The sequence below is a fragment of the Rhinolophus sinicus genome, linkage group LG16, assembly GCF_036562045.2.
Source record: "Rhinolophus sinicus isolate RSC01 linkage group LG16, ASM3656204v1, whole genome shotgun sequence".
Classification (NCBI taxonomy): domain Eukaryota; kingdom Metazoa; phylum Chordata; class Mammalia; order Chiroptera; family Rhinolophidae; genus Rhinolophus; species Rhinolophus sinicus.
The window spans coordinates 24,953,671-24,980,937 of NC_133765.1; the positions used below are offsets into that span (position 1 = coordinate 24,953,671).

The 27,267-nt window shown below is 45.7% G+C and overlaps 2 protein-coding genes across 8 annotated transcripts in view; one reads left to right on the top strand and one right to left on the bottom strand.

Annotated features, from left to right (window-relative positions):
• Positions 1 to 318: 318 nt before the first annotated feature.
• Positions 319 to 9,766, top strand: FICD (FIC domain protein adenylyltransferase). Of its 4 annotated transcripts, XM_019757520.2 has the most exons (4): positions 327 to 450; positions 663 to 940; positions 1,941 to 2,295; positions 6,927 to 9,766. In XM_019757520.2, the coding sequence occupies exons 3-4, from the start codon at positions 1,995 to 1,997 to the stop codon at positions 8,000 to 8,002; spliced, it is 1,377 nt and encodes a 458-aa protein (XP_019613079.1). In that variant the 5' UTR covers positions 327 to 450; positions 663 to 940; positions 1,941 to 1,994; the 3' UTR covers positions 8,003 to 9,766. The 4 variants fall into 4 exon arrangements, with proteins under 4 accessions (XP_019613078.1, XP_019613079.1, XP_019613077.1 ...); XM_019757519.2 differs by lacking the exon at positions 663 to 940 and having other exon boundaries at positions 319 to 450; XM_019757518.2 differs by lacking the exon at positions 327 to 450 and having other exon boundaries at positions 785 to 914.
• Positions 9,767 to 11,210: 1,444 nt separating this feature from the next.
• Positions 11,211 to 27,267, bottom strand: part of SART3 (spliceosome associated factor 3, U4/U6 recycling protein) — a 30,296-nt gene continuing 14,239 nt past the window's right edge. For 2 of the 4 annotated variants that reach the window (XR_002139677.2, XR_012492736.1), the window contains exons 6-20: positions 26,928 to 27,052; positions 23,072 to 23,227; positions 22,226 to 22,364; positions 21,627 to 21,734; positions 20,876 to 20,953; positions 20,699 to 20,757; positions 19,650 to 19,759; positions 18,558 to 18,670; positions 17,531 to 17,607; positions 16,787 to 16,955; positions 14,718 to 15,172; positions 13,843 to 13,995; positions 12,805 to 12,995; positions 11,891 to 12,141; positions 11,211 to 11,384 (exon numbers count right to left, since the gene is read on the bottom strand). Coding sequence is in view for 2 of the 4 variants with exons in the window: in XM_019757493.2 (XP_019613052.2) it covers positions 11,967 to 12,141; positions 12,805 to 12,995; positions 13,843 to 13,995; positions 14,718 to 15,172; positions 16,787 to 16,955; positions 17,531 to 17,607; positions 18,558 to 18,670; positions 19,650 to 19,759; positions 20,699 to 20,757; positions 20,876 to 20,953; positions 21,627 to 21,734; positions 22,226 to 22,364; positions 23,072 to 23,227; positions 26,928 to 27,052 (2,108 nt within the window). In the remaining 2 variants the exon portion in view is untranslated. Of the gene's footprint in view, positions 12,142 to 12,804; positions 12,996 to 13,842; positions 13,996 to 14,717; positions 15,173 to 16,786; positions 16,956 to 17,530; positions 17,608 to 18,557; positions 18,671 to 19,649; positions 19,760 to 20,698; positions 20,758 to 20,875; positions 20,954 to 21,626; positions 21,735 to 22,225; positions 22,365 to 23,071; positions 23,228 to 26,927; positions 27,053 to 27,267 lie in introns of all 4 variants that reach the window. The other 2 variants (XM_019757493.2, XM_019757494.2) reach the window with 1 other exon arrangement.

Sequence of the window (27,267 nt, forward strand, 5' to 3'; positions counted from 1 at the left end):
GAGATGCCCCCGGATGAGACTGAGGGAAGGGCAGCAGCTCCAAGCGAGCGGAATTACGAGGTTCCGAGTTTCCGTCCTTTTCCGTCCCGCATCCCCAAACCGCATTCCCCGTGGGGTTTTCCGCACCCGTTACTCCCGCCTGTCACCCAGGCCCCGCCCCTCCTGTTGTTTATTGGCTGCTGCGGGCACGAGACAAACGCAGGAGCCAACCAATGGGAGTGGCCCACGGTGAGCCTTTCCCGGGAAAGCCGACGCGGATGCTAGAACCCGGAAATGCGAGAGGCGGACCAATGAGGAAAGCCAATCCGCCAAGACGAGGATGGCAGGCCGACCAATGGCGAGTCGCCCGGGGCGGGGCTAGAAGGCGGCGGCGGAGGAGGTCCTGGGAGCCGGCCCCGCGGACCCTGCGAATGCCGGGAAGGCCGCCGCGGGCCTTGGCAGCGGCGCGCGGTGAGGAGGGGGCGAGCCCGAGGGTTTCGGACGGAGCGAGCGGGGAGGGTGCGACAGAGCAGCGAGCCCTGGGCGGGGTCGGAAAGGGTCGGCTCCCCACAGTGACCTTATCCAGTCCCTCGCCTCTCTGGGCCTCAGTTTCCCTCTTCCTAGCGTAGAGGGGTGAGAGATTCGCGCCTAGAGGAACGCACTTCTTCCTCCCCCGTGCACAGCGGCATCACCGGCTAAACCCAGCTCCTCCAAGAAGTCTGTCCCTCGGGGAGCGCGTCCAGACCAGCTGGACGACAGTGGCCCACACGTTCCGTGACCCACGGCACGCCACGCGTACCCCCTTAGAGAGTATACCAAGCCAGTCCTGTATCAGCGAGCCAGCCTCCCGCATTAGACTCAGCCCTGAGCGATCAGAAACCTAATCGACCACTTCTGGGACCTGGAGGCCTAGCAGCAGGAGCAGCCCGGAGCAGGTGCACAGGCCCTGGTTATGAATAAGGTAGAGGTGAGACCGGGCACTGTGGACTCACACTGGGGATTTCCGACGCCTCTGTCAGCTCCCTGTGGGCCTCCCCTCCTGGGAGTTGACTTACCCTGTCGGCGCCTTGTTTCTCTCCATAAATGGAGCTGGGGTAACTCCCTAGGTCAGTGAGGATTAAGTGAGATAATGCAGGGCTAGCGCTCAGCTCAGTGCCTTGCACAGCGTAGTCGCCCAGTACATGCTTGTTAGCCTAATGGCTTGCAGACCTGACCGGCCCCAAGCACACGCCTGCTGTCACAGAGGACAAGGGGTCACCGCTCTGGCCCACACCCTGCTTTCTTGTTTAGATGCTGAGACTGTCCAAACTCTAGGCAGCACCCCTGCTGGACAGCAATGTGGCTAAGATAAGAGTGAGGGCATGGAGAGGTGGCCACCCATATGGCAATAAATCAGGCCCCCAAACAGTTGTGTTTGCCAAAGGATGGGCCTGAGCACTACCTTAGCCAGTCTGGGTATGTGTGTATGTTGTGTCCCAGACACCCAGTGTCAGAAGCCACAGAATTTGTGGTGAAAGTGCGGTATTTTAGAGCAATGGGGTCCTGAATTCAAGTCCTAAGGCTGTCGCTTGTTCAGTGGGTGACTTGAACCAAGGGACTTCGCCTCTCTGAGCTTGTTTCTTCATCTGGAGAGTGGGGTGATGATAGCGTCAGCTCCTGTTGGAAGACTGCAGGAGACAGGATGCGAAGTTCTTAGTGCTTAGCACAGGGCCTGGCACACAGTAAGTGCTTAGTGTGTTGGGCAGTGGTGGCATTACTTTTCAGTCACACCACCCTGGAGGTGGCACCAGTTCTTCCAGGCTCACCCCTCCCTGTTTATATCCACTTCTTGCTTGCCCCCACCACCTGGTCATAGTGAGTTAATAGGCGTGGGGGTCTCCAGGCACTAGCTGGACACAGAAACGCATCCTAAGTGTATCACTTCCCCTGCCTCACCTCCCACAACTCTTGGTACCTTGCAGGTCCAGCTCTCTCTGGTGACTGGGTATGTGCCAGGGGCCTACCCCTGAGTCCAGATGACACTCCTGCCGATGGCTTCAGTAATGGCAGTGACTGAACCAAAATGGGTCTCCGTCTGGGGCCGCTTCCTGTGGGTGATGCTGCTGAGTATGGTACTGGGCTCCCTGCTGGCCTTGCTGCTGCCGCTGGGGCCCGTGGAGGAGCAGTGTTGGGCCTGGCTCAAAGGCTTCTACCTGCTCAGGAGCAAGCTGGACAGGGCACAGTATGCCATCACCAAGTGCACCAGCCCATCCACGGAGCTCAGTGTCACCTCCAAGGACGCAGCACTGCTGGTGGTCAAGACCAAGGCCTCTCCGGGTAAGACAGCAGGGGTCTCTCAGTGCCTTTTTTGGGGGGAGGGCGGGGGGATTATGCCATTTATTTATCTGTTCATAATTTGTGTTGTTTACACTTTAATTTATTGGAGTAACATTAGTTTATAACATATAAATTTTCGGTATATAACTTTGTAATACAACATCTATGTACTCTATTGTGTGCTCACCACCCAAAGTCTAGTCTCCTTCTGTCACCATGTATTTGACCCCCTGTACCCTTTGCCCTCCCGCCACCCCCCTCCCCTCTAGTAATCACCATTCTGTTTGTATCTGTGTGCTTGTTTTTTTTGTTTTGTTTGTTGCTTTGTTTTACGTCCCACACAGTGAAATCACCCAGTTCTTGTCCTTTAACATCTGCCTTATTTCACTTAGCATGATACTCTCAGGATCCATCCATGTTGTTGCAAATGGCACTGTTTCATCTTTTTTATGGCAGAGTAAATATTCCATTATATGTAAGTACCACATCTTCTTTATTCAGTCATCTGTTGAAGGACACTTAGGTTGTTTACATGCCTTGGCTACTGTAAATTATGCTACTGTGAACATAGAGGTATATATAGAGAGGATGCCAAAAAATGTATACATACACATTTTAAGAAGGGAAAAAACTGTATTAAAATTGTAATACTCAATATACCAATAACAAAAGATGAATACAAGTCATGTGTATACGTTTTTTTGGCACCCCCGGTATCTGTATGAATAAATGTTTTCCAAATTTTCTGGTAGATACCTAGGAGAGAGGTTGCTGGGTCCTATGGTAGCTCTATTCTTAATTTGTTGAGGAACCTCTATACTGTTTTCCACAGTGGCTGCACCCATTTACACTCCCACCAGCAGTGTGCGAGGGTTCCCTCTTCTCCACATCCTCTCCAACACTTACTGTCTCATTGGTACTACCCATTCTAACAGATGTGAGGTGGTATATCAAGGTTTTGATTTGCATTTTCCTTATAACAAAGGGTAAAGGGGGTCAAATATACGGTGACAGAAGGAGACTAGACTTTGGGTGGTAAGCACACAATAGAGCATATAGATGAGCATCTTTTCATACATCTGTTGGTCATCTGTGTGTCATCCGTGGAAAAGTGTCTATTCAGGTCCTCTGCCCGTTTTTAAGTTCGGTTGTTTTTTCCTTGTTGAGTTATATGAGTTCTTTATATTGGATATGGGCCCCTTATCAGAGGTATCATTTGCAAACATCTCCCATTCAGTTGGTTGCCTTTTTGTTTTGTTGGTCTTTTGCTGTGCAGAAGCTTTTTAGTTTGATGTAGTCTCATTCATTTTTGCTTTTACTTCCTTTGCCTTTGGGGTCAAGTTCACAAAAACCCCTCTAAAACCAAGTTTAGTGCCTGTGTCATCTTCTATGTATTTTATTGGTTCAGGTCTTACATTCAAGTCTTTCATTCATTTTGAGTTAATTTTTGTGTATGGTGTCAGCAGTCTAGTTTCATTCTTTTGCACATGGCTTTCTAGTTTTCCTAACACCATTTATTGAAGAGGCCTTCCTTTCTCCATTGTATATTTTTGGCTCCTTTGTTGAGAATTAGTTGCCCATATATGTGTGGGTTTATTTCTGGGCTCTAAGTTCTGTTCCATTGGTCTGTGTCTTTTTTTTCTGCCAATACCTTACATACTATTTTGATTACTGTAGCTCTGTAGTATAGTTTTAAGTCAGGGGGGGTGTGGTGCCTCTGGGTTGTTTTTTTCTCCTGATTGCTTTGGCTATTCAGGGTCTTTTGTGGTTTCATATAAATTTGAGGATTTTTTTTGTTTTTTTTGTTGTACTATTTCTGTGGAAAATGCCATTGAGATTTTGATAGGAATTGCATTAAATCTGTGTATCACCTTAGGTAATATGGGCATTTTAAATATGTTGATTCTTCCAACCCATGAAAGGTAGAATATCTGTTCGTCTTCTTTAATTTCTTTAAACAGTGTCTTGTAGTTTTCAGTGCATAGGTCCTTAACATCCTTTGTTAAGTTTATTCCTAGGTATTTTATCCTTTTTGTTGCAATTGTATTCTGCAACTTTACTGTATTTATTTAAGTTTTTTGGTAGAGTCTTTAGGTTTTTTGATATATAGAATCCTATCATCTGCAAATAGTGAGTTTACTTCTTCATCCCCAATTTGGATGCCTTGTCTTTCTTTTACTCATCTAATTGCTCTAAGACTTACAGTATTATGTTGAGTATCAGTGGCAACAATGGACGTCTTTGTCTTGTTCCTAATCCTGGAGGAAAAGTTTTCCACTTTTCACCAAAGTATATTAGCTGAGAATTTGTCACATATGGCCTTTTATTATGTTGAGGTGCTTTCCTTCTATACCCATTTTATTGAGTGTTTCAATCATAAGTGGATGTTGTAACTTGTCAAATGCTTTTTCTGCATCTATCTATATAGTTGTGATTTTTATCTTTTATTTTGTTAATATTATGTCAATGTGATCATTGACTTGTGTTAAACCATCCTTGCATCCCTGGAATGAACCCCACTTGATGATATATGACCTTTTTAATGCATTCTTGTATTCAGTTTGCTAGTATCTTGTTTAGAATTGTTGCATCTGTATTCATCAGATATTGGCCTGTAATTTTCTTTTTTTGTATTGTCCTTGCCTGGTTTTGGTATCAGGGTAATGCTGGCTTCATAAAATGAGATAGCAAGTATTCGCAACTCTTCAGTATTTTGGATTAGGCTGAGGATTGGTATTAAATCTTCTTTGAATGTTTGATAGAATTTACCAGTGAAGCCATCTAGCCCTGGACTTTCATTTTATAAATTACTATTTCAATTCCCTTACTAGTGATGGGTCTTTTTAGGTTTTCCCATTTTTCATGATTCAGCCCAGGAAGACTGTATATTTCTAAGAATTTGTCCATTTCTCCTAGGTTATTGAATCTGGTGGCATATAGCTTCTCATAATATTCTTGTATAATCCTTTGTGGTTTTGTGGTGTCCATTTAAATTTCTCATCTTTCATTTTTTATTTTGAGTCTTCTCTTTTTTTCCTTAGTGTGGCCAGAGGTTGCTCAATTTTGTGTCTCTTTTCAAAGAAACAGCTCTTTATCTTGTCTTTTTGTTCTCTATTTCATTTATTTCCACTGATGTTTATTATTTCCTTTCTATCAATTTTGAAGTTCATTTCTTCTTTTTCTAGGTAAGGTGTGATATTAGATTGAGATTTTTCTTGTTTCTTGAGGTAGGCCCATAATGCTTGCTATAAGCTTCCCTTTTAGTTGTGTTTTTGCTGCATCCCCAAAATTTTGGTATGTTTTATTTTCATTTCCCAGCTTTCTTTACCCGAGCTCTGCTGGGGTGTTTGGGGCAGAGAAGGCAAGTTCATGATCTCATGACTCCACCCTCCCAACCCCCACCATCATCAGCAGAGGCAGTCAGCACTGCTGTCTTGTTTAAGACTTCCCAGCCACCTCTACGGGGATCTGGGAAGGGAGATGCCTTTTCCAGGAGAGAAAATGCTCTGCCCCTCTTACAATCCAGGCTGTAGTGAAGTCTGCAACCGAGCTTCTCCACTGCTCCCAGTGGACACCAAACCTTATCTGTGGCCACCATCCCTGTCCTTACCCAATTCTGACTCCCCTACTCGTTCCCGTATACCTACCTTCAGATGTTCCAATGCATGGATCTTTCAGGTGTGGTTGTGTGTCAAGCAGGGAATCCTTTGTTGAATTAGAGTTGTCTGACTTGTACATTTAAGGGGAGAAACAGTGGAGTCTTCTCACTCTGCCATGATGAGGACGTCTCTCTCAACACTTGTTCATGTGATAGATATTTAGAGTGTCCTGTATGCAGGGCACAGGGTATTAGAGTGAAGAAGTCAGCTCTGAGCTCCCAGCCTAGACAAACTGACAGGTGGCAGATACAGTGCCACCAGTGCAGTGATGGAGGAGCAGAGGGGGCTGCAGGCGCACAACAGGAAGGCTCCCTGGGAAGGGATGCCTGAGACCCAGGTGTAAGCAGGAGTGACCCAAGGGAACAGGCGTAGGGGAGAGTGCTCCAGGCAGAGACGAAAGGGTGAGAGAGCCTGGGGCACATGAACTGAAGGAAGCCGATTAGGCCTGGCTGACACTGACTGGTGGGGCCAGTGGAAGAAGCCAGGATGTCGAGCAGGGTCCAGCTGAGAACCACCAGGTGAAAAGAATTAAAGGGCCCAAGGATAGGCCTCGGGCTAGTCCAGTGGGGAGGTCCTCACAGCCTGGTCTCCAGGGGCAGAGCAGGTAGTCAGGACAGAGCACCAGAATGGCCAGAGCCGGCGAAGATGCACGGAGGGCCGTGTGACGGGAGCTGTGGCCACGGAGGAAGCCATTCACCAGGGCAGGGCAGTGGACGGCGGGGGCCAGGTGATGCCTCCCAGGGTACGGAGAATGGCTTTGGGGACAAGAGGACAAGGAACAGCCTACTGCCCCATGGGGCTGAGGGAACCATACGTGGAGTGGTAGGGGCACACTGAAGAGCATGAAAGAATGGCTGGGACGAGCCGCCCAAGGCCATGCTTCCCCTGGGGGCCCTGCAGTTGACAGCTTACCTCAGTGTCCTTTGCCACTCCTTGCTCTCCCTGACAGTGCTGTTTTTGGCTCTTTTCTAGGTGGTACGTTGGAAGCCAAAGCGGCTTTGAACCAAGCCCTGGATATGAAACGCCAGGGCAAGCGGGAGAAAGCCCACAAGCTCTTCTTGCACGCCCTCAGAATGGACCCGAACTTTGCAGACGCCCTCACTGAGTTCGGCATCTTCTCCGAAGAAGAAAAGGACATCATCCAGGCCGATTACTTGTACACCAGAGCGCTGACCATCTCGCCCTACCACGAGAAAGCGCTGATCCACCGGGACCGGACGCTGCCGCTGGTGGAGGAGATTGACCAGCGGTACTTCAGCATCATCGACAGCAAAGTGAAGAAGGTCATGTCCATCCCCAAGGGCAGCTCCGCGCTGCGCAGGGTCATGGAGGAAACGTACTACCATCACATCTACCACACGGTTGCGATCGAGGGCAACACCCTAACCCTCTCGGAAATCAGGCACATCCTGGAGACCCGCTACGCCGTGCCAGGGAAAAGCCTGGAGGAGCAGAACGAGGTGATTGGCATGCACGCAGCGATGAAGTACGTCAACACAACGCTGGTTTCCCGCATCGGGTCGGTCTCCATCAGCGACGTCCTGGAGATCCACCGGCGGGTGCTGGGCTATGTGGATCCGGTGGAAGCTGGCAGGTTTCGGACGACACAGGTCCTCGTGGGACACCACATCCCACCCCATCCTCAAGACGTGGAAAAGCAGATGCAGGAATTCATACAGTGGCTCAACTCCGAGGACGCCATGAACCTGCACCCAGTGGAGTTCGCAGCCCTGGCCCATTATAAGCTCGTCTACATCCATCCTTTCATCGACGGCAACGGGAGGACCTCGCGCCTGCTGATGAACCTCATCCTGATGCAGGCGGGCTACCCGCCCATCACCATCCGCAAGGAGCAGAGGTCGGAGTACTACCACGTACTGGAGGTCGCCAATGAAGGCGACGTGAGGCCGTTCATCCGTTTCATTGCCAAGTGTACGGAGACCACCCTGGACACCCTGCTCTTCGCCACAACAGAGTACCCAGTGGCGCTGCCAGAGGCCAAACCCAACCACTCTGGGTTCAAAGAGACGCTGCCTGTGAAACCTTAACCTTCTAAATCCTCCCTTGGAGATGGGATGTCCGGGAGGAGAAAAAAAGAAAATCAAAGAAACTGAGCATTTCTAGAAACCTTGTCATTTCCCAAAGCAAAAGGAGATAGATAAGGAACTTAAACATTCTTTACCTCCAAATGCTTTTTTAGTTAAAGAAAAAAAAACTAAATTATTAAGCCTTGTCTCTAAGATAACTTATAATTCAGCCAAGTTATTTATTTTGTTCTTTTGAGCTAGTAAATGTTGTGTCTGCTGTCCGTGCTGATGGCCTGTCCTTGTGGTGGTCCCAGCAGGCTTTGGGGGCACCAGTGCTTCGGGAGGGACCAGAATAGCTTCTGGAGCAGAATTTGCACTAAGGTGGGGAGAGGCCAAGAGCTGTGGGACAAGGTCCAGAGCCATAGGACTAACTCCTCCAAGTCTTTCTCTGAAACTGGCCGAAAGGTTCTGTGATTCTACCTGGGAGGTCAGAACCCGGTCCCAGTTTTGAGAAATGACTGAACACTTGCTTTTTTAGAGGTTTTTGCTCCCCTACAAAGAGGTTAGTGTTGTAACTAATTCTTACTGGTAGAGCAAACTTCTGAGATGTGAAATAAAATGAATGTTGACATTTCTAGTTGGATACCTTGCTTATTTCAAGAAGAGTCTTTGAGCCAGTTAGTTTGCAAACTCTAGTGCCAGAGGCTATTTTTCCATATCAAGACTATTTTTCTAATAAAGACTAGGGGAGTGGCCAGCCTCGCTTTTTCTATCAATGTTTTTCTCACTTCATTTGCAGCAACTCAGACCAGATGTTTTAGTCTAGAAGTTCTCTGGGGTTTCACTGAACCACTCAATCATGCTGCAGATGAGGTAGGTACTGTGCAAGTGAGTGAGTGTGCCCTCACCCCCATTCTGAGTTTAACGTCTTCTATAGGTAGATGTAAAGGAAGAGCTGAGAAAACAGATGCCACATCAACACCAAATAAGCACTTTTGATACTGAATTAGAGCACCAGTTTCTACTGAACCACGAAAACCCTTTAACTATAGCCAAGACGTGTCTCTGTCATGCAGTCTTATCCCCTTACTGACCTGACCCCACCTCCCACAGCCACCGTACTGTCCAATGTCCTCTTGGGGAAGCAGAATGGATTGCCTTGGAGTGGCCTTAGTTTTCAAGCAACTTGGAAAGTGTTACATGGAATACAGCCAAGTTGTTATTCTATAGAAATAGAAAGAACCTTCTCTTCCCATCATAAATGGCACAGGTGCCAATATGACTGCTGCTATTTAGTCAGAATTGTCAGAAATCTTTGCGTTCCCCTTCCAGGGACAGAGCCCATGATGTCTAACACTGGACGTCACTTTGTCAGTGTCTGAATGGTGGTGAATATGTACAGTGTTGTCTCTGATTTGAGAACTGAGATCCTGAGTAATGAGGTCACTATTATGTAGCAGATGTTTATACAGATATTTAATTGTAGAATAAGCACACTGAGAGTGGTTTTCTGAAGGATTAAGGAAATTAAGTATAAAGGTATATGAAATGGCCCCAAGTGATAGTTGTCCAAACCTTTATAGAAAATATTTTCCTATTTGTATGCTGCCATAAAGTATTTCTTAAACCCTGACTCTTCTATCATCTTGGTTTTATAAGCACACCAAGGAAGCCTGACACAAGTCCTTGCTTTGTATTATAGAAATTGGCACTTTAGCTGTATGTGAAGGATATTATTTTAATGAATAACTAACTCTAATAAAGTATTTTACTACGTTAAATAAATGCCTCAGACTTTGCTGTCTTATTCACAAGACGGTCCCATTTGTCAGAGGGATGCAGAAGGGATTTTTTTCAGGACCTTAGCCCTACTCTTTATATTCTGGCAGTAAAACTGATCTAAGACCGTATTTTCAATAGGAAAATGAGACAGCTGGTTGGGTAAGCTGCCTACGTAGGCTGACGGATGGATCACTGACCTTTCACTAAGACTGAAGTTACTGAAATGATTTTTTCTGGGGAAAATCCATAAAGCCAGTCACATCTGGAAAATCCCTTTCTAGAACAGTCAACACCCCAAACCTAAACTGGGTCCTGTTTCAGTGCGAAAAGGTTCACTTCTGTGATGAGCCTGTGCTAACATTAGAGACTATGAAGTGAGGTCAGAGGATTGGCCAACAAGAGAACAAAACAGTGAAATGTGAAGCAGCAAAGAGTAAAACCACCCAAACCTGGATCGATAAGGAAATACTCATGGCTCTTCGGTGTCGGTCTCCAACCGTCCCAAATCCTCACCCACCGAACGGGCTTCCTCAGGGAAGTGAGTGGCCATTCCAGAGAACAAGAGGCTACCACACAGCTTCTTCTGACTGCTTATGAGGTGAGAAATAGCCACTGCTCGAATTTAACTCAGATTACTCACAACAACCAATTTTTGTTCTGTGCAAAAAAGAGAAAGACAATGTAGAGGGGGAGGGACCTACAGAGTAAAAGACTTAAGTTATTGACCAATCATAACTTACGGGGGGGAACTGACATTTATGAAACAATAGGAAATTGAATTTTGCTGACTAGGTGACATCAAGGTATTATTGCTAACGTTTCTAGGAATGATGATAAAATTACGGCCCTTACGTTCTTATCTCTTAGAGACACATGCTACAATATTACTGGGTGAGTGCTAAGACGTCTGGGATAACCCTCAACATAATATGGGAGGAAGGCGGTGGCGGAAGAAATGAAGGAAGATGGGCTCTGGGGTGAGAAATGCTGACATTCAATGGTAGCTACCTAAGGAGTTTATCTCACTATTCTTTCCTTTATAAAAATTTTTCCATGAAAAGTTAAAGTTAAGAAATGTAGTGAAGCCTGACTGATGCACAAAAACTTAAACAGATAAGAGAGCTGATTTCCATCACATCGGAAAGAATTCCGACTTTTCTCCCAGAGTGCCTTTATAAAGTACGTTTCCCCTACTGAACTGCCAGTGTCACTTTTTAAGCAATAAATATTTGATAAATGAGAGGTAAAAAAAACTTAAAAGCTAAAGTGTCAAACTGCAATAAACTGAAGTTTTAAAACGAAGACAAACTGCACCTGAAATGATTTAAATCAAAGTGACAATAGGATTTGACTTACAAAAGTTCTATTTACACATCTATTAGGTAAAGCAAGGTACACCCATTTCAAAATACATCTGCATTTGAATGCACAGCTCAGCACCATTCCACAAGTTTTTAAGAGATCTTCAGTTTAATAAACAAAGCTAAATGGGGAAAATTTAAGTTTGTACTTGACATGGTATTTAAACAAAACCAAAGGGCTGAAACTCAATATTTAAACAACACAGTCCACTACTCACTAGGCAAAGAAAATGGTCCACAGCAGATGGCACACAGAATTCCTATACAAAACAAATGTCACAAATATTTTGCTTTTAGGAAACATAAAACAGTGGGTTGACATGTCATTTACAAATACATAATATAAAAACACACAGCCCCTTCAACAAAAACCCATCAAATAGTTTTTATGTGACTTCTCCTATCCCCACCCCTTTACTAAAATAGGCCATTCTGGTGAATTACTAGCATCTGCCATCTGCCATTTTGTCTTTTAAAAATTAAAAGAGTGAGGGGCACATGTGCTATGCAGAGTGTAAGAGACGTGTCTTATAAAACGAGGCCAGAGTCTCAAAACGATGTGTTCAAGTTTCACTTCCGTTTCTAACTCTTAAAAACAAAACAAAAAAAAAAACCTCTTAGAAACTACACCCTGTGCCCACCCTATGGAGTGATTGTTTTCCTCCTGTCGCCCTCAATATGAGGGAGCACTAAAGCCTCCTTCCTTGGACACCACTTCCCTTGGTCTAACCCAGAGGAAACTAGGTGGGTGCAGGCGCTTCCATACCCAGGGTACAGCTGGGTGACTGGTGGTCTTCCTGGCCAGCATGAAGTAAGGCATTTCCCTTCTCTCGGAGTCCCGTTCACTTTCGCAGAAGCAACTTGGCAAAATCAGCATTGGACATTTTGGGAGCTTCAGTGGCTGCTGAGGTGGCTGCTGGTTTGGGGGCAGGCCCATTCTCAGCTTGAGCTACTGCAGTGCTCGTTCGTTGCAGGGCGCGAGGCAGCAGAGAAAGCTGGGTCCTTCCCCTCCCCCGCCTGCAAAAGCAAACACTGAATGTACTCTTTCAAAGCAACAATTCATCGCCCCTGGTTTATTTGTGAAAATAAGCCAGGATAGTCTTAAACCACTCAAACTAAAAGATGAAAATTAACAAACAAGAAGGATAAGATAATGCCTAAGTCTCCTTGACTTTGACTAGAAGGTAAAAATCACTTTAATTTGGCCTTTTTCCCAATTTTGGCCTGGACCAAACCTGTGTCATGCAGTCACCACAGGAAAGAGAAAAATGGCTATAATCTTTCAGACCTCACCAAATCACCTTGCAATTTTGCTGTCATCCCTATCAAGTATAGATGTGACTTTTCTAGGGTGACAGCCAGAGCTGTAGATTACCCTGGCAAGCATACGTGGTCTGGCTTTGTTTTACACATATGGATTCAACCGGCAAAGAGGACTTTACAATAATCACAGCCCCCAAAAATCTGACCTTAAATAAATCACACGTGTAAACTGGTGAGTACCAGGAAGGGTTCCCCTTCTGGGCTTGCACTCTGCGTGGATGTGCTGTGGACACCCTTCCCTGGGGACCACAGTGGACAGTGGCCCTGGCCTTGTCCTTGACGCTGCACCACCAGAAACGAATTCACTGTGGCGCCGGCCAGGACAAAGTCCGCACTGGCGGCCGTGCAGACACTTACGCTCCATATATCTGCCGCGGCACCATGGGGCCACCTGGTCCTTTCCTTGCTTCAGGCTGCTCTGGAACTTTCCTCTGAGGGGGATTGCTGATGGCCACTTTGATGACGTTCTCTTTGATGGTCATGCCGTCCATCTTCATGACAGCCTGCGACGCCTGGGATTCGTTCTCGTACTCCACGTAGGCCAGGCCCTGAAAGAGCCAGGTCACAAGCTGTGAAGCCACGACGCACCTTCCTCCCTCGGGTGAGGTGGTCAGCCCATCAACAGGTGGCCTTCCCCACCTCCGCCATCCCCTGTAGGTTCATCTCCCTGCTATACTCTTCCTCCCCGTTTCTATAACTGACTGTAACGTCAGGTAACCTTAAGTTCAGCATCTCTTGTGCTTACTCCAGCAAAACAAACAAAAAACAGACAGACGGATCAGTATAAATCCAGCAAACGGATGAGGCGCCTTGGACACAGGGGGAGCAGCCCAGGTGGGCCCTAATGTCTATGCCTTCACACCCCCTACCCCCCATTTCATACTCTTTAACTCTCAATTTACCTGGATGGGAGGTGGAGGGGAGAGAGGTAACTCAAACTCTTGCTTAAAGAATACTACTCAAAATGCAGTACAAAGAGGATTTAGCAAGAGATTTCGCATGAGGCTGAAGAGGGGCTAAAGGGGATGACATGAAAATGGGGAGTCGGTGGAGGGACCTGACTGGAGGCCTAGTGAAAAGGAGTCTGGGCAAGAGTGAGGAGACTGCAGAGGACAGCCCCTCACCCCAAGACCCCACTGTGCCGCCCGACTAATTTGTGGTAGCTTTTTCCCCAAACACCTGATTCTTTCTGTAGTACAATTAGCTACAAACAAACAAGTTAATCTGGCTCCAAAGGGAAGCAGAGCCTAGTGTGCCTATGCTTCCGTTAACTTATCATCTGTTTCTTAGCAGATTAACTAGGAACCCCCTCGAGAACCACATAATCTCTGAACGGACACCAAACGAGGCTGTCCGAGCCTCGGAAGGCTACGTGCCGTCGGCTCAGACGCTGACCTTGGGTTTCCCGGCTCGGTTGGTAACCAGCCTGATGTCCCTCACGGTGCCATGAGCCTTGCAGATCTCTTCGAGTTCCTCTTTAGTGCAGGAAAAAGGCAGACCCGAGATAAAGAGCTTGTGTTTCTCCAGGGCAGTGCTGTACCTGAACACCTACAGGAACAAAGGAGGGGAAGAAATCAAGCACTCAGGGCCCAACCAGCACACCGACCAGCTCCAGCCGGGACCAGCCAGGCAGACCAGAGTCGACGGGGTGCTGGGAACTGTTGACTTGGTCGCTCTGGGCAAGTCAATTAACCTCTTGAAGCCTCTACATCAGGGGTGTCCAAACTGTGGCCTGTGGGCCAACTGCGGCCCACGATCCATTATTAATTGACCTGCAGCAAATTCCAAAAATATATTTAGTTTACTTAAATAAACCAGGTGAGGCAATATGTACTTCACCTCGAGGGAGTGGCCCGGCTGTTTGTGTATTTTACCGCATATGGCCCTTGGTGAAAACCGTTGAAAAAGTTTGGACACCCCTGCTCTACGTCCTCCTCTGTAAAACAGCAAGAATGAAAACAGCTGTTCTCCGAGTTTGGGTCAGGGTCCACTGAGGTAATATACAAAACATAAGCACTCAATGGAAAGTAGGCATGATTACAATTCCTAATTTTATGATCACCTGTCAACAAACACAAGCTCGAAGTGACCGAGCCCTGAGTCAGACCTCAATTAACCAGGTTGGAACATACCCCAGTTAACTTTAGGAGTTTAGTTCTTAATGGAGTACAGCTATTCCCTGCGTATTTTGCATATAAGTTGCAGCATGAAGAAAGCACTGTGTCTATAGCAACCCTTCATGAAAGGCACGGTTTTTTCCACGAACATACCTTAAAATCGGGATTTTTGCTCTTATCCACACAGGGGGAAACGAACATTGGCCTCCCTTCTACATTCTTCCGGTCCAACTCCAGTGCCTTCAGGGCCGACTTCTCCTCTTTAAACTCCACGTAGCAGTAACCTCGGAAGTCGCCCCGGTTGCTGAAGATGGGACGGACCTCGACCACTTCCCCACAGGGCTCAAAGAGCGGCCGGAGCTTGGCGTCTGGCTCGTCCATGCTGTAGGGCAGGTTGCTGACAAAGACGGTGACGCCGTCCTTGCTGCTGTCGTGCAGCACCTTGGGCAAGTCCCTCTTCAGGGCGGCCGCCCTCTCCTTCTGCTTCGAGGGGGGCTCAATGGCTACGGGCGCGCTTCTCCCAAAGAGGCCTGTTTCCGCCTCCAGGGCTTGTGCCTCTCCAGCTGGGGGAACGCTGTTCTCAACCTTTCTGCGTTTGGAAGCCGGCTCTACAGGTAGGCAGGAAAAAAGGCGGCAATGATTAACTGCTCCCTGTGAGGGAGCAGTTCCGGGTACGTGCTCTTCCCACCACAGATGCCCGTGAGGAACACGCCTCGCTCCAGACACCACGGTGCACGTGCCCAGCCTGTCAAGTCTTCCCTGGCTCACTGGCTTGTCCTGCTGGACCCTGACTATATTCAGATACGTGGACTAAATCAAGAATAACAGATAACACGCATCCTCAGCGTCTACAATGACATAAAAGGTCAGGGGTCTCAGAGTTCAGGCGGCAAGTTCCAGCGCCCCTCAGCCAGGGCAGGATGGGGCCTGGGATCCACTCTCGGTGAGTCGCAAGTGTGCGCTTCACCTGTAGGCTGCACTTTGCAACGTGCAACAAAGGGTCTGTAGTTCCTGAAAACTTAGACCATTGTCTTGTGTCCTTCAAGAGTGTAACAACATTCTATTCCAACCCATTCTCCTCACTGCCTCCAGAGCCACAGCACTGAAACCAACTGGCACTGGCCCCCTACTTGCAGACCCTTCCATCCGTTCCCTGCTGCTTCCTGATGAAGTCTGACCCCTGCGTGCTGCATTCAAGGGCAGCCCTGAGTGGGGCCCAGCCAGCTGGTCTGCCTGCAGCTCCAGCCTCATCACCTGCACCTGGCGCCCCGCCCGCACCAGGGCTCAAACCCCGCTATCTGCGGCTGGCAGCAAATGCCAGGCTGTTTTGTGCCTCACACTCTGCTGGCACCGGCTCTCTGTCTGGCTTCCCTTCTTTTTCCCTTGACAGTCACTCCCTTCTCCCCCCAGATGTCCAGATGCATGTATCTGGACGAACTCTTTCTTGCAGGGAGCTGTCCCACTAATGCCTTGGTTGGCTTCCACCATAATTCACACCTACATCTCCCCCGGTCCCGATTACATGCCATTGCAATCACATTTGCCTTACCCTGCTAAACCAGGAGCTCTGAAGGGCAGTGACTACCACGGTCATGTCTGAAGGCTCCAAAAAGTTGCGCGAGAAAGGTCAACTGAATGATGACTCCATTACTATATCCCTCTGGCTGACAACTTTGTACTAGGAAAATGTAGGGTCCTTTCATGTCTAGACACAATTCTTCAGTATGACTAAATTTGCTGAAATACATCTGACCCACACCTGCCCATTCCTGGAGTTGCAGGATCGACAGAAACACTGGTTGGAAAATTCTACCAAGTCAAAACCATGGGTGGGGCTGAGCAAGGCAAGTGTCCGTGCAGGGTGAGGCTACAGCAGGGGTTGGGATACTGGAGCCTGAGTGGGATAAAGGCGTGTCCACACATGGGGCAGGAGCAGGGACAGCTTGGGGTACGGGAGCCCAAGTGGGGTGAGGAGGGCACCGCACAGGAGGGCAGTGGTGGCAAACAGCGCAGTGTAGGGAATGGAGCCCAGGTGGATGGGCAAGGGTGTCTGTGCAGGGCAGGGCCTGGCACAGGGCGTGAAGTAGGCAGGGACAGGAAGAGTGACAGCATCATGCTAGCAACGTGTTCTCAAATGGTTCAAGAAAAGAGTTCTCTGGACAGTTTTTGCAATGTCTCTGGAAGGCTGGGATGCCCCAAATAAAACTGCTGCAAAGCTTTACCTTCCTCATCGTCGCCCCACTCTTTCTCATCGTCCTCATCTGCTTTGCGCTTGTCTGTGCCTCTGGTCTTTTTCTTCTTTTTCAACGCTTTCTTCTCGGCCCTGGTCTTCTTCCGATATTCAGCCTTTTCTTCTTCTTGCTGGGCGAGGGCGGCTTCCTTCTCTGCAGCCTGGAAAATCGGGAATCTGATGCAATACTGGACGCAGCAATGACATGAACTATACTGACTTGTGATGAGAAGAGGGACAGGGGGACCGGGAGTGGGAACTCACTACCCAAGTCAAAGGACGAGGCCGTGAAAAACGAGAAAGATGTGCTCACAACCTTCCCCTGCCAGTGTTTCTCAGGCTTCCCAGGACGCTGTCTCTCAAGTCCACAGTACATTTTACAACATCCCCAGTAATTATTCACCCAGAGAAAGAAAGACTCAATCGAACTGGGGCCCTCATTAATTTGGGGGTGTTTATAATCCAATCACCAGACTACGTGAGGCTCCTTTCTATTCTTTTTCATCTATTCTAGCAAATCCAAAATTCCCCCACTACCCATTGTTTGGGCTGAAGTTTTAAGCAGATCTGAAAAATAATACAAGATAGATTTAGATATTGATTCAAATATTTTGTAATAAATACTAAGTAAAAGACACTTTATAAGAACACCTCAAAGGTTTTGAAAAGAAATATTATAAGAAACACGGAAGAGTTATCAGAGCTTCCTAAGACTTCAAATAAATGGCATAATTACCTTAATTCTCTGCTCATTAACACGAGCTAATCGAGTTTCGGTTTTCTGAACAGCTATATCCCAATCTTCTAAAGTACCTTGATAGAAAGAGAGGCAAACTTTCACTTTTTAGGTTATTGAAGGCTATCATAAGATTTTCTTAATTTCCTCACATTCCAAAAGAGATCTCTCCCATCAGACAATAAAAACTGGATGGAGAATCAGCTCCCAATTTTATGATATTATTATATATAGGCTTAAAGTTTTAGAATTTAAATAGTCCTTCCAGGTATGTTTAAAACAACCGTTCTCCTTTAAGAAAAAAGACTTCGGAAACTAGAATGTGATCTAATATGGGCTCTCCCTGGCAAAGATTATGAAAACATTCTAAAGCAAATGGTACAAGACATTTATATGAAGACTGAATAATTTTAAGAGCACCTCAAATGATAAATGTGGGGTATTTTGTAATTTGTTGTTTGGGTGTTTTATTTCAAGTTCTGAGGGCTTCACACCCAAAATCCAGACCAATGTCCATGGATAAATTCACATTTGCCTACTGGAAACTTAATACTGGGACTCTGAAATTCAGCAAGTGATGTACACATAACCAAAAATTGATGTCGCCATCTGCCTCTGTGCTCCTCTGGAGTGTGTGACGTTGTGCTCGAGCAGAGGTTCTCAATTGGAGTGACCTTGGCCCACAGGGAACACTCAGCCATGTCCGGAGACATTTTTGGTTGTCGTGACTGGGGACGGGGGGATTGTTACAGGTACCGGGTGGGTAGAGAGAGGCCAGGGATGCTGCTAGTGCTGCTACAGGCCCTGCAATGCACAGGACGGCCCCACACCAAGGAGTGTGAGAACCCCGAGCTAGAGCTGCATGATGGAGGGAGGGTCCTCTTGGTTTCTGGAGCATGAGAGGACTCACTGCCATGGGTGAGCCCGGGACAGCCTTGTTAGCATGCGCCACATGAGGGGTTGTAGCCAGAGACATGGTCTGTCCTTACAGACTGCAAGCCAGAAGCAGAGAGCCCAGGGTCCCCACCTTCTGTCCTCTCCAAGGTGAGCAGCACTTCACAGACGTGCTCCGGGTAGTCGCTCGTGCACTGAACTGCTCGGTGCAGCGCCTTCCTGCAGTGCTGGCTGTCACCGTGTGCCCTAGGGCAGAAAACAAACAGGTGCTGCCACCAGGACACAGAGCAGAAGGCACACAAAGGGAGAGGGAGTCTCCTCACAGACAGTGAGTGCCATGGGGCACAAGCTCGGCCAAAACTCTAGCTTCTGAGGAGACTGGCTTCCAGAACTAGCCACACAAAGCACTTCTGCATACCGAAGTCCAAAGGCTGTCACAAAGGAAGTGACATGTCACTGTTTGGGGTGCAACCTAAAGTAGTTAGCTGTTTTCATAGGACACCATTTTCACTTTCTAATATGGTAAATATTAACAGATGATTTACATCTACAAAAGTTTTTGGTGGTCCTCAAATTTTAAGAGTATAAAGGGGTCCTGAGACCAAAAAAGTATGAGAACCACTAATCTAGAGGAATAGTCAAGCATCAAGAGTGGTTATGTCATGGGGTGGAATTATAAGAACTTCCACTTTCTACTGAATAAAAAAGCTGGCGATATTCTTTATATCTTCTCATGTTATTAGGCATATTTTACTTATTTAAAATAATTTTAGAGGTTTATAATACATACACTATAATTACACTTTCTTTTTTTTTTTTCAATTTAAGCATGAAAAAAATAATACCTAAACCATTAACTAATGGTGGTTACGTCTGGGTCCATGACTGCAGTTAATTTGGGGTTTTTTCCTCTGTGCTCTTCAGTATTTTACATTTTTATATACAAAGCAAATATACTGAAACAATAAATACCTTCAAAAAAGTCAAATAAAACGTTCATGTACAAAAATCAACACCCACCCTTCCCCCCCCAAAAAAAAATGAAAAGAAATGCATCGCTACAAGAGCCCAGGCACAAATATTGTGTGTGGTCCTCTAGCACTGCCCACGAATGATAAACAGGCTGAAGGAAGGCGGTGGCCCACTGTAAAGAGCAAGACCAAGCCAGCAAGCATTGGCCAAGACCGAAGAGACTGTCCTGCTGACAAAGCACCCAGGTCCTTACCTTTCCAGGTTGTAATACTCAAGCCACATGTTGGCATACTTGGCATTTCCTTTAGTCATGATGCTATCCCAGAGCTCCCGAGCTTTCTGCATATTATTACACAGTCGAGCCTAAGATGTATTAGAAGGCTCAGTTAGGAGAAGACCTGAACCTGATGACATCGACACCCATTACAAAACATACTTCAAACAGACATGCCTAGAAAAACCACCCCTGACTATGGAAATCCCTGGACATTCCCCGGCTGCCCTCCATGGTAACAGGCCCAGCCCAACCACTCCAGCCTCTCTGCAGTGACAAGCCTCAAGCTACCTGCCTACGCCTCTTTGTTGAGAACAAAGAGTGGTAGCCCAGGGGACAGTGCTGGCTGGTCACTTGTTTATTTTTGTCAACGTTAACTTTAATATGGGAGGCAGTGTAGATCTAGGAGCAAACGCCAGCTCCACCACTTACTAAGTGACTTGGGCAAGTTACTTAACCTCTCTGAGCCTCAGCTGCCTCATCTTTAAAATGATTACACAAACATCCCATCTAGAAACTACCCGATAAATGTGTCTTTGATCTGACTCCCCCTCAGAGAATAAAACTTTCGAATTTTACAATTCTCGTTGCTGATCAACGGCAGCTCCCATGTCTTACGTGGAGGTCCTCGGCCCCGTAATAACATTCAACTCATTATATCCTCTAATTAGTCAGATGGTCTGTCTTCCGCATTAGGTTAAAGCTTTCCCAGTGCAGGCGCCCTTTCTAGCTCATTTCCCCAGCACCTCGGAAAGCGCCTGGCACAGTACCCACCTGACATGCTCTCATGAATGAGGCACTGAGAGCAGGAGAAGTAAATGAGGAAATGCCTGGCATGCAGACATTCGCTACACATCTTCTACCCGGGAGCTAATATTTTCACTAAGATAGAAACAAATGGGCACCGAGCTATCTAAATGCCACGAGTCCTAACAGAGCCTAGACCATCAGCTGGGATTCTGCCTCAATTTCAGCCCCACCACGAGACAAAGGTGGATGAAACCAGCGGGTGGGTCAAAGCCATTTACCTCAATTCTCGCCCAGTTCTGCATGATCGTGCAGCTTGGATCCCCACTCTCGTTGAAACCTTTAAGAATAGAAAGTAAATTCTATTACAGAGACAAAGAACCTCTGCCTGAAAAGGCACATCAGCTGAGAACAGGAAATTCAACGGAACAAAAGCAGTAGGTTGGAGCCACACTTACGTTCTTCCACCTCCTGTTTCAGATACTCCAAAGCGCGAGTGAATGCGGACCTCAACTCTTCCAGCTCTTTACTGGAGTCTGGCAGAAAGTGCAAAAGAGGTTTGGCTTTATGAAACCACAGACCATGTTTTTTTTAAATCCTACACTGAAACTCCCGGGAGCCTATTATGTACCTGGCATCATGCTGGGGACACAGAAATAAAAGTGCCAGTCCCTGCCCTCACCACATAGTGGGGGCAAGAGACAGTGGAGCAGAGCACATTACGGGAAGTACGATGACAAAAGTGAGCACAGGGAACCCAGCGGAGGGGGTCTCCCGCTGCCAGTGAAATGGCTGAAGGCCCCCGGCATGAGCAAGAACGAGTTCTGGTTGCTATTTTCTTTTGTTTGCGAGGGACGAGGAGAAAGGCAGGGGATCCTGCATACGTCCAAAGATTTAAAAGAAACACAGCAGTCTTATTTAGAGAACTATTTAGGATATACAAAAGAGAGAGAAGAGAGACACAAAATGAGACGGAAGCACTGGCAGAAGGCTGCCTAAAACTTCAGGACCTTTACTCTCTTCCTCTACAATCCACAGCACGATGTGTCAAAAGACTTACACAGCAAAAATGTTTAGGGGAAAATAGTTACCAACGACTGGTCTACATCATTTGCCTAATCACGATGTATTTGGGCAACTAGAACATCTCACCAGAAGATATGTTAAGAAAAAGTTCAGTTCTGATATGAAGCGCATGAACTTAAATACCTTGTTTGAAATCAACCCTTCTCCTCAGGTAATCAAGGTACGCTTGCCAAATCTCCACATAGTCGGTGGCCTGAATGAAGCCAGCACTCAAAGCTTTCTCGAAGGTCACTGGAGTTGAAGAAAAAGCCAGAGTTTGTTGCCAATTCAAAAGAAACTAACATAAAGTTACCAAGATTATCACGAAACACCTCTACTGACTATAAAATACTACATGATTTAAAATAATAATAATGAGATGCAACAAAGTGAAATGAGCTAGAAAGAAATGTTCAAGAGAAAAGCGACTATAACATTGCACAAACTGTTCTAGAGAGAGCACATTCCACAAGACACCCTGCAATAAAAGAGTTCCAGGTCAAGTAAGTTTGGAGAAAAGACCACGACTCTTGAAAAATCACAATAAATACCGGCATGTTAAAAAGCTCTAAGAAGCCAAAAATACAACCAGTTTATCTCCCACTTAGAGCCCTTCTTTTCACTAATACCCAATATCCCAAAGTAACGCTCTGGGGAATGCCGACGTAATGCCGCTGTCAGAACTCTACGCTGCTAACTTGAGACAAAAAGCTTGTTAAGTCTTCCCACAAAAACATTCGCACCAGCAATCACTTGATGATCAACTCCGTGTCTTTCCATAGCTAAGAGGTACCGACTCCACAGGGCAACCGTCCAGGGGCAGTTTCTAACCGCACGATTATGTACAGATAAGACCAAATCCTTTACTTTCAGCTGCCGATCCTACGATAAAGAATTGCAGAGTTAGGAGATAAAATTTTATGGTTAAGACTTCACCACTGACGAGACATTTCCAGCACAACCAACTGACAAAAGGAATTTCCTTAGAAATGTCTCGTGACTGGTTTCTTCCACAAAGAGGTATCATGGAGGAGTGGGGGAGACAAGAGGTAGAGAAGAGAACCTATAAAGAGCCTTGAGAGACATCAGCCAATCCTAATGTACGGACCTTGTTTGGAACCTGATTCAAATCTTTTATATACACTGAAGTCTTTACCAACAGCGATTTCTGGATTTGCTTCAAAATAACACGGAATGGGGAAAATGGGTAAGGACATGGCTGAAACTAGACTAGTGTCATTAGGGAATTGTTGAAGCTGGGTGATGGGTACATGAAGTTTCATTTTACTAACCTGTCTACATTTATGTGATTACATTTTTCCATAATAAAAGGTTAAAAGAAAAAAGTAATCTGTTATAAAATCCTTAACAGTAAGACTATGCAATTGTTTTTACAGTTAGTGATCAGTTTAAAGTAACTTAAAACACTAGGAAAACTCCCTAAGTGAGTTGACAAAGAGAAAAAGAAGATGAAGGAAAAGAACAAAGAGCAGCATGCAACTACCTCCAAGCACTCTTACTGATTTTCTTTAAATAGATCCCAAATTAGTAAACACACACACACAATGAAATCAGAACAGTTATCTTACTAGGTACTGACTGTAACGGATCCATAAGTCTGGGACCAGGCAGTTCTCAACCAGGGCGCGCTCAAAGATCAACTGAATGCGAGCGGGATCACCAACTTTCATCTCAAAATCGATGTATGCTTGATATTCGGCCAGCCGGGGTGCTTCTGCTTCCAACTGGGGCAAAGGAGAATCACAGTGAAGTTGAAATGAGCTACTCGGTACTGTCAGGAAGCACAACACATCTTCACATTCAACTTTGGCGAGACCGGCTGCACCAGCACCAGCTCCCCAAGCCCCACTCTCAGCGCCTCTGCACATGGGGACTACAGTTCCATGGGCAGAATGAGCGCCCAAAGAGCCTCTTCACGGCAGTAGCTACCACGGCTCCATAAACCCTTTTCTAAATCCATCCCTAGACTGCAGGCGACTTAAATCTCCCATCAACCCAGAACTGAATGAAAAAAAAAACATCTTTGCCAATGACCACTGTTAGCCACCCTTCCAAAACAGAAGTCACTGTCACGGCCTACGGAAAGCAGTGAATGCTGCCACACAGGAGTAATTCAGTGCCTGGTGCTATCTCAGGCTTGTCATTCCAAATATCGCTCCCGCCAGAGTTCAGGTACATGCAGAAGACAGAAGAGGCCATGCTGAATGTGTGCTGATCCGAAGTCATACAATTAAAAGTCTTTTTTAGACAAAATCCTCTTATCACCTTGTTTTCTTTGTAGCCACACTCTGAGGATGGTCAAAACAAAACTGAACTGGCTGAGGGTGTCGTTAATGAGGCTTTGTGAACTACAACTACACAGAAATCATTTCCGTGAGAAAAGGGGGGAGGCAGCACGTGCAGACCAACAAGAGAGCACCCAGGACCGAACACAGAAAACGAGGTTTTAGAGCCTCCGTTCCTAGTAGTAATAACAACAAATTAGTTACCCAGACACACTGTGCCATTGAAAACAACCAACACTGCTAGATTACATATGAAAAAACACCTTGAACATCACCAACAAACTGGTAAAGAAACAAGAAATACGAAGGACAAACACCTAGAGAAAGTGGTAAGTGAAGGGTAAGCTCTTGCTGGCTTAAGATGTATTAAGACTTTGATCTTCACCACAATCCTCTGAGGCACGTATCGTTACTGTCCCCATCTTACAGCGAAGGCAGCTGAAACACAAGGAGGCCGGGTCCTAACCCGAAGTCAGAAGGCTAGTAAGTAGCAGAGCTCAAGTTCCAACAGGAGGCAGCCTGGCTCTCAACATCTGTGTTCTTACTCACTATACCACGAGAGAGACCAAAAACATAGCCAAGAAGCCCAACAAACCACAAGCAGGATAAACACAAAGACATCGACACATGGACCTCCGATCATGAAATTGCAGGACATCAAACCAAACCAATGACATCTTCAAGTCAGCCGAGACAAAATAAGGATTACCTTCAGAGACGGCACGAGTTAGACAGCTGACTTCTCAACAGCAACAACAGAAGCCAGAAGACAGAAGGATATATTTAATTGCTGAGAGAATACAACTATCAATCTAGAATCCTATATCCTGAGAAATTAAGTTTCAAGTAAACCCTTTTCAAACAAACAAAAACTGAGAAAATCCGTTACCAGCAAGTGTCCAGTGTGGGAAACTCTAACCGGTGGACTTCAAGCAAAAGAAAAGTGATTCCAGATAAAAAAAAAAAACTAGGGTGCACAAAGGAAGAGCAAAGAAAGCGGGCATGCATGTACTGAATGTAAAGAAACTAGGACGGGATGATATAGAATTAACGACACTGCCCTGTGTGCCAAACGAAGAGACAAGAAATCCAAGGTAACAAGGGCGTAAACCTGAGGCACAGCAAAGGAAGTTAAAAGCATTCTAGGACCAAGAGAACAAAATGCCCCTTACAAATAATATTATTGTTTAAAAAAATGTATGTATTATTGTCAACACAGAAAATCCAAAAGAATCCATAAAGTATTAATAGTAGCAGGAGTTCAGCAAGTTTAATAAAAATTAATATAAAAACAACTTACAATTTATATACCAGGAATAACTAGAAAATCTTGAAAAAGATACCCTTTCCAATAGCATCAAAAACCACGTAGAAATACATCTAAAAAATATGTTCAAGATTACCAGATGAATTTATAAATTTATAAAACTACAGAAAGACAAGGCCTATTTTAAACAGCAGAGGCCCATGTTCATAGATTGGAAGATTTGATATTTAAAAGGTGTAAATTCTTCCCCAAATCGATCTACCGTGTTTCCCCGAAAATAAGACCTAACCAGAAAATAAGCACTAGCATGATTTTTCAGGATGACATCCCCTGAACATAAACCCTAATGCATCTTTTGGAGCAACATTTAATATAAGACTCGGTCTTCTTTTTGGGGAAACACGGTACAGATTCAATGCAATTCCAGTAAAAAATGCAATAGCTTTTTTAATAGAACTTGAAAAGCTGATTCTAAATTCAGTGACAGCATTAAGAGCTGAAGAAAGCCAAGAGCCTCTTGAAGAGCGACAGGTGTGTTGGAACTCATCTACCTAACATCAAAACTTACAAAATTATCATCATTTCGACAATGTCACATAAACCAGCGGGCGGCCCAGAGAAGGCAGGAAGAGTCCCACACATAACAGGACAGCTAATCTATGACAGACGTGTGACTGCCGTCAGTGAGAGGAGGACAGAATCATCACAGTCAGTGCTGAAACAACTGGTTCTCCATATGGAAAAATGAAACGAGGCCCTGCCTCCTACCAAACACAGAAATCAATTCCAGATGAAGACCTAAACGTGAACTTCAAAACTATAAACTTTCAGAAGAAAACAGAGCAAAGGATATTAATGACTTTGGAGAATAGAGAGATTTCTTAGCGTAACAAAAGCACAAACCCTATGGGAATGAATGATGAATCCAATTCAATTAACATGAAGAACTGGTCATCAAAAGATGCCATTTTAAAAAATGAGAAGACAAACCACAAACTTGGGTGAAAAAATTTGGATAAACCAAAAGGAAAATGAGTCCAAGACTTTAACAGGCACTTCACCAAAACAAGGAATCTGAATGGCCAATATATGGGGAAAGATGCTCAACTTCATTAGTAATCAGGGAAATGCAAATTAAAACAATAATCTCAGACTCATCAGATTGGCTAAGTTTAAGGAGGTTGACATCTAAGGGCAGCAAAAGCAATGAGAAATCTCAGATACTGCCGGTAGGAGTGTAAATTGATAACCGGGAAAACAGTTCCATTCCTAGTTGTACACACAGAGAAACTCTTTTCCACGTGTACCAAGAGATACGGTTGGAGCCACGCTGCTGCTCCAAGCAACACCCTGGAAACAACCCAACTATTGAAGAACTTGGATAAATTGTTTATACACAGACAACTTTATAGCAAAACAAATGGACTATAACTGTATACTTATCGGTACAAGTAAAACCCCAAAACATGTTGAATGAAAGAAAATTACAGCTTGATTCCAAGTTCAAAACCAAGCAAAATTAAACAATATATTAATTAAGGATACATTCACAGGTTGTGAAACTACAAGGAAAAGCAAGGGAATGATTATCACAAAAGTCAGGAAAGTGATTACCTCTCGGGAGAGGGAAGAGGAGGCAATCGGAGAGGGGCACATAGAAGACGTCTAAGGTACTGGCACTGCTCTATTTCTTAACCTGGGTGGTGGGTACATGGATGTTCACTGTATCATTAGTACGTAAAGTGTAGGTACACATTTATACACTCTATATATTTCACAATAAAACAAGTTTTAAAGCTATTGTTTTACTTGCAACTATCGATTCGGGACAAGTTTGCAGAGAAGTTTACTGTAAAAGAAGCCAACACTTACCAGTGCATCTTCATAGGGTTTGTATTTCTCCAACTGCTGTAGTGCTTTGTTATAGTTCTGAATGACCGACTCTGGTATCGGGTCTTCCGACCATTCTTCATACTCTGCAAATGTTGCCTCCATTTCTATTGAAAGATGGATTCAGCCCCGTGGGTCTTGCCATTGGGTTTTTACCAATCCAGACATAGATTAAACCGTGGACCCAGGTGCCACTAACCCCTCCCACATCTGTGGCCATAGTAACTCTCACTGATGGAATCCTGAGCTCTTCCGCTGAAGCTCAGACTTGACCTTAGCCTCTATCTCAAAGTACTCTCCCAGGCAGCCCTGCCAATTAATT

Coding starts and splice junctions, on each gene's coding strand:
- FICD (XM_019757519.2), top strand. CDS start 1,995: ATGACACTCCTGCCGATGGCTTCAGTAATGGCAGTGACTGAACCAAAA. Junction 2,296..6,926: donor CAAGACCAAGGCCTCTCCGG/GTAAGACAGCAG, acceptor GCTCTTTTCTAG/GTGGTACGTTGGAAGCCAAA.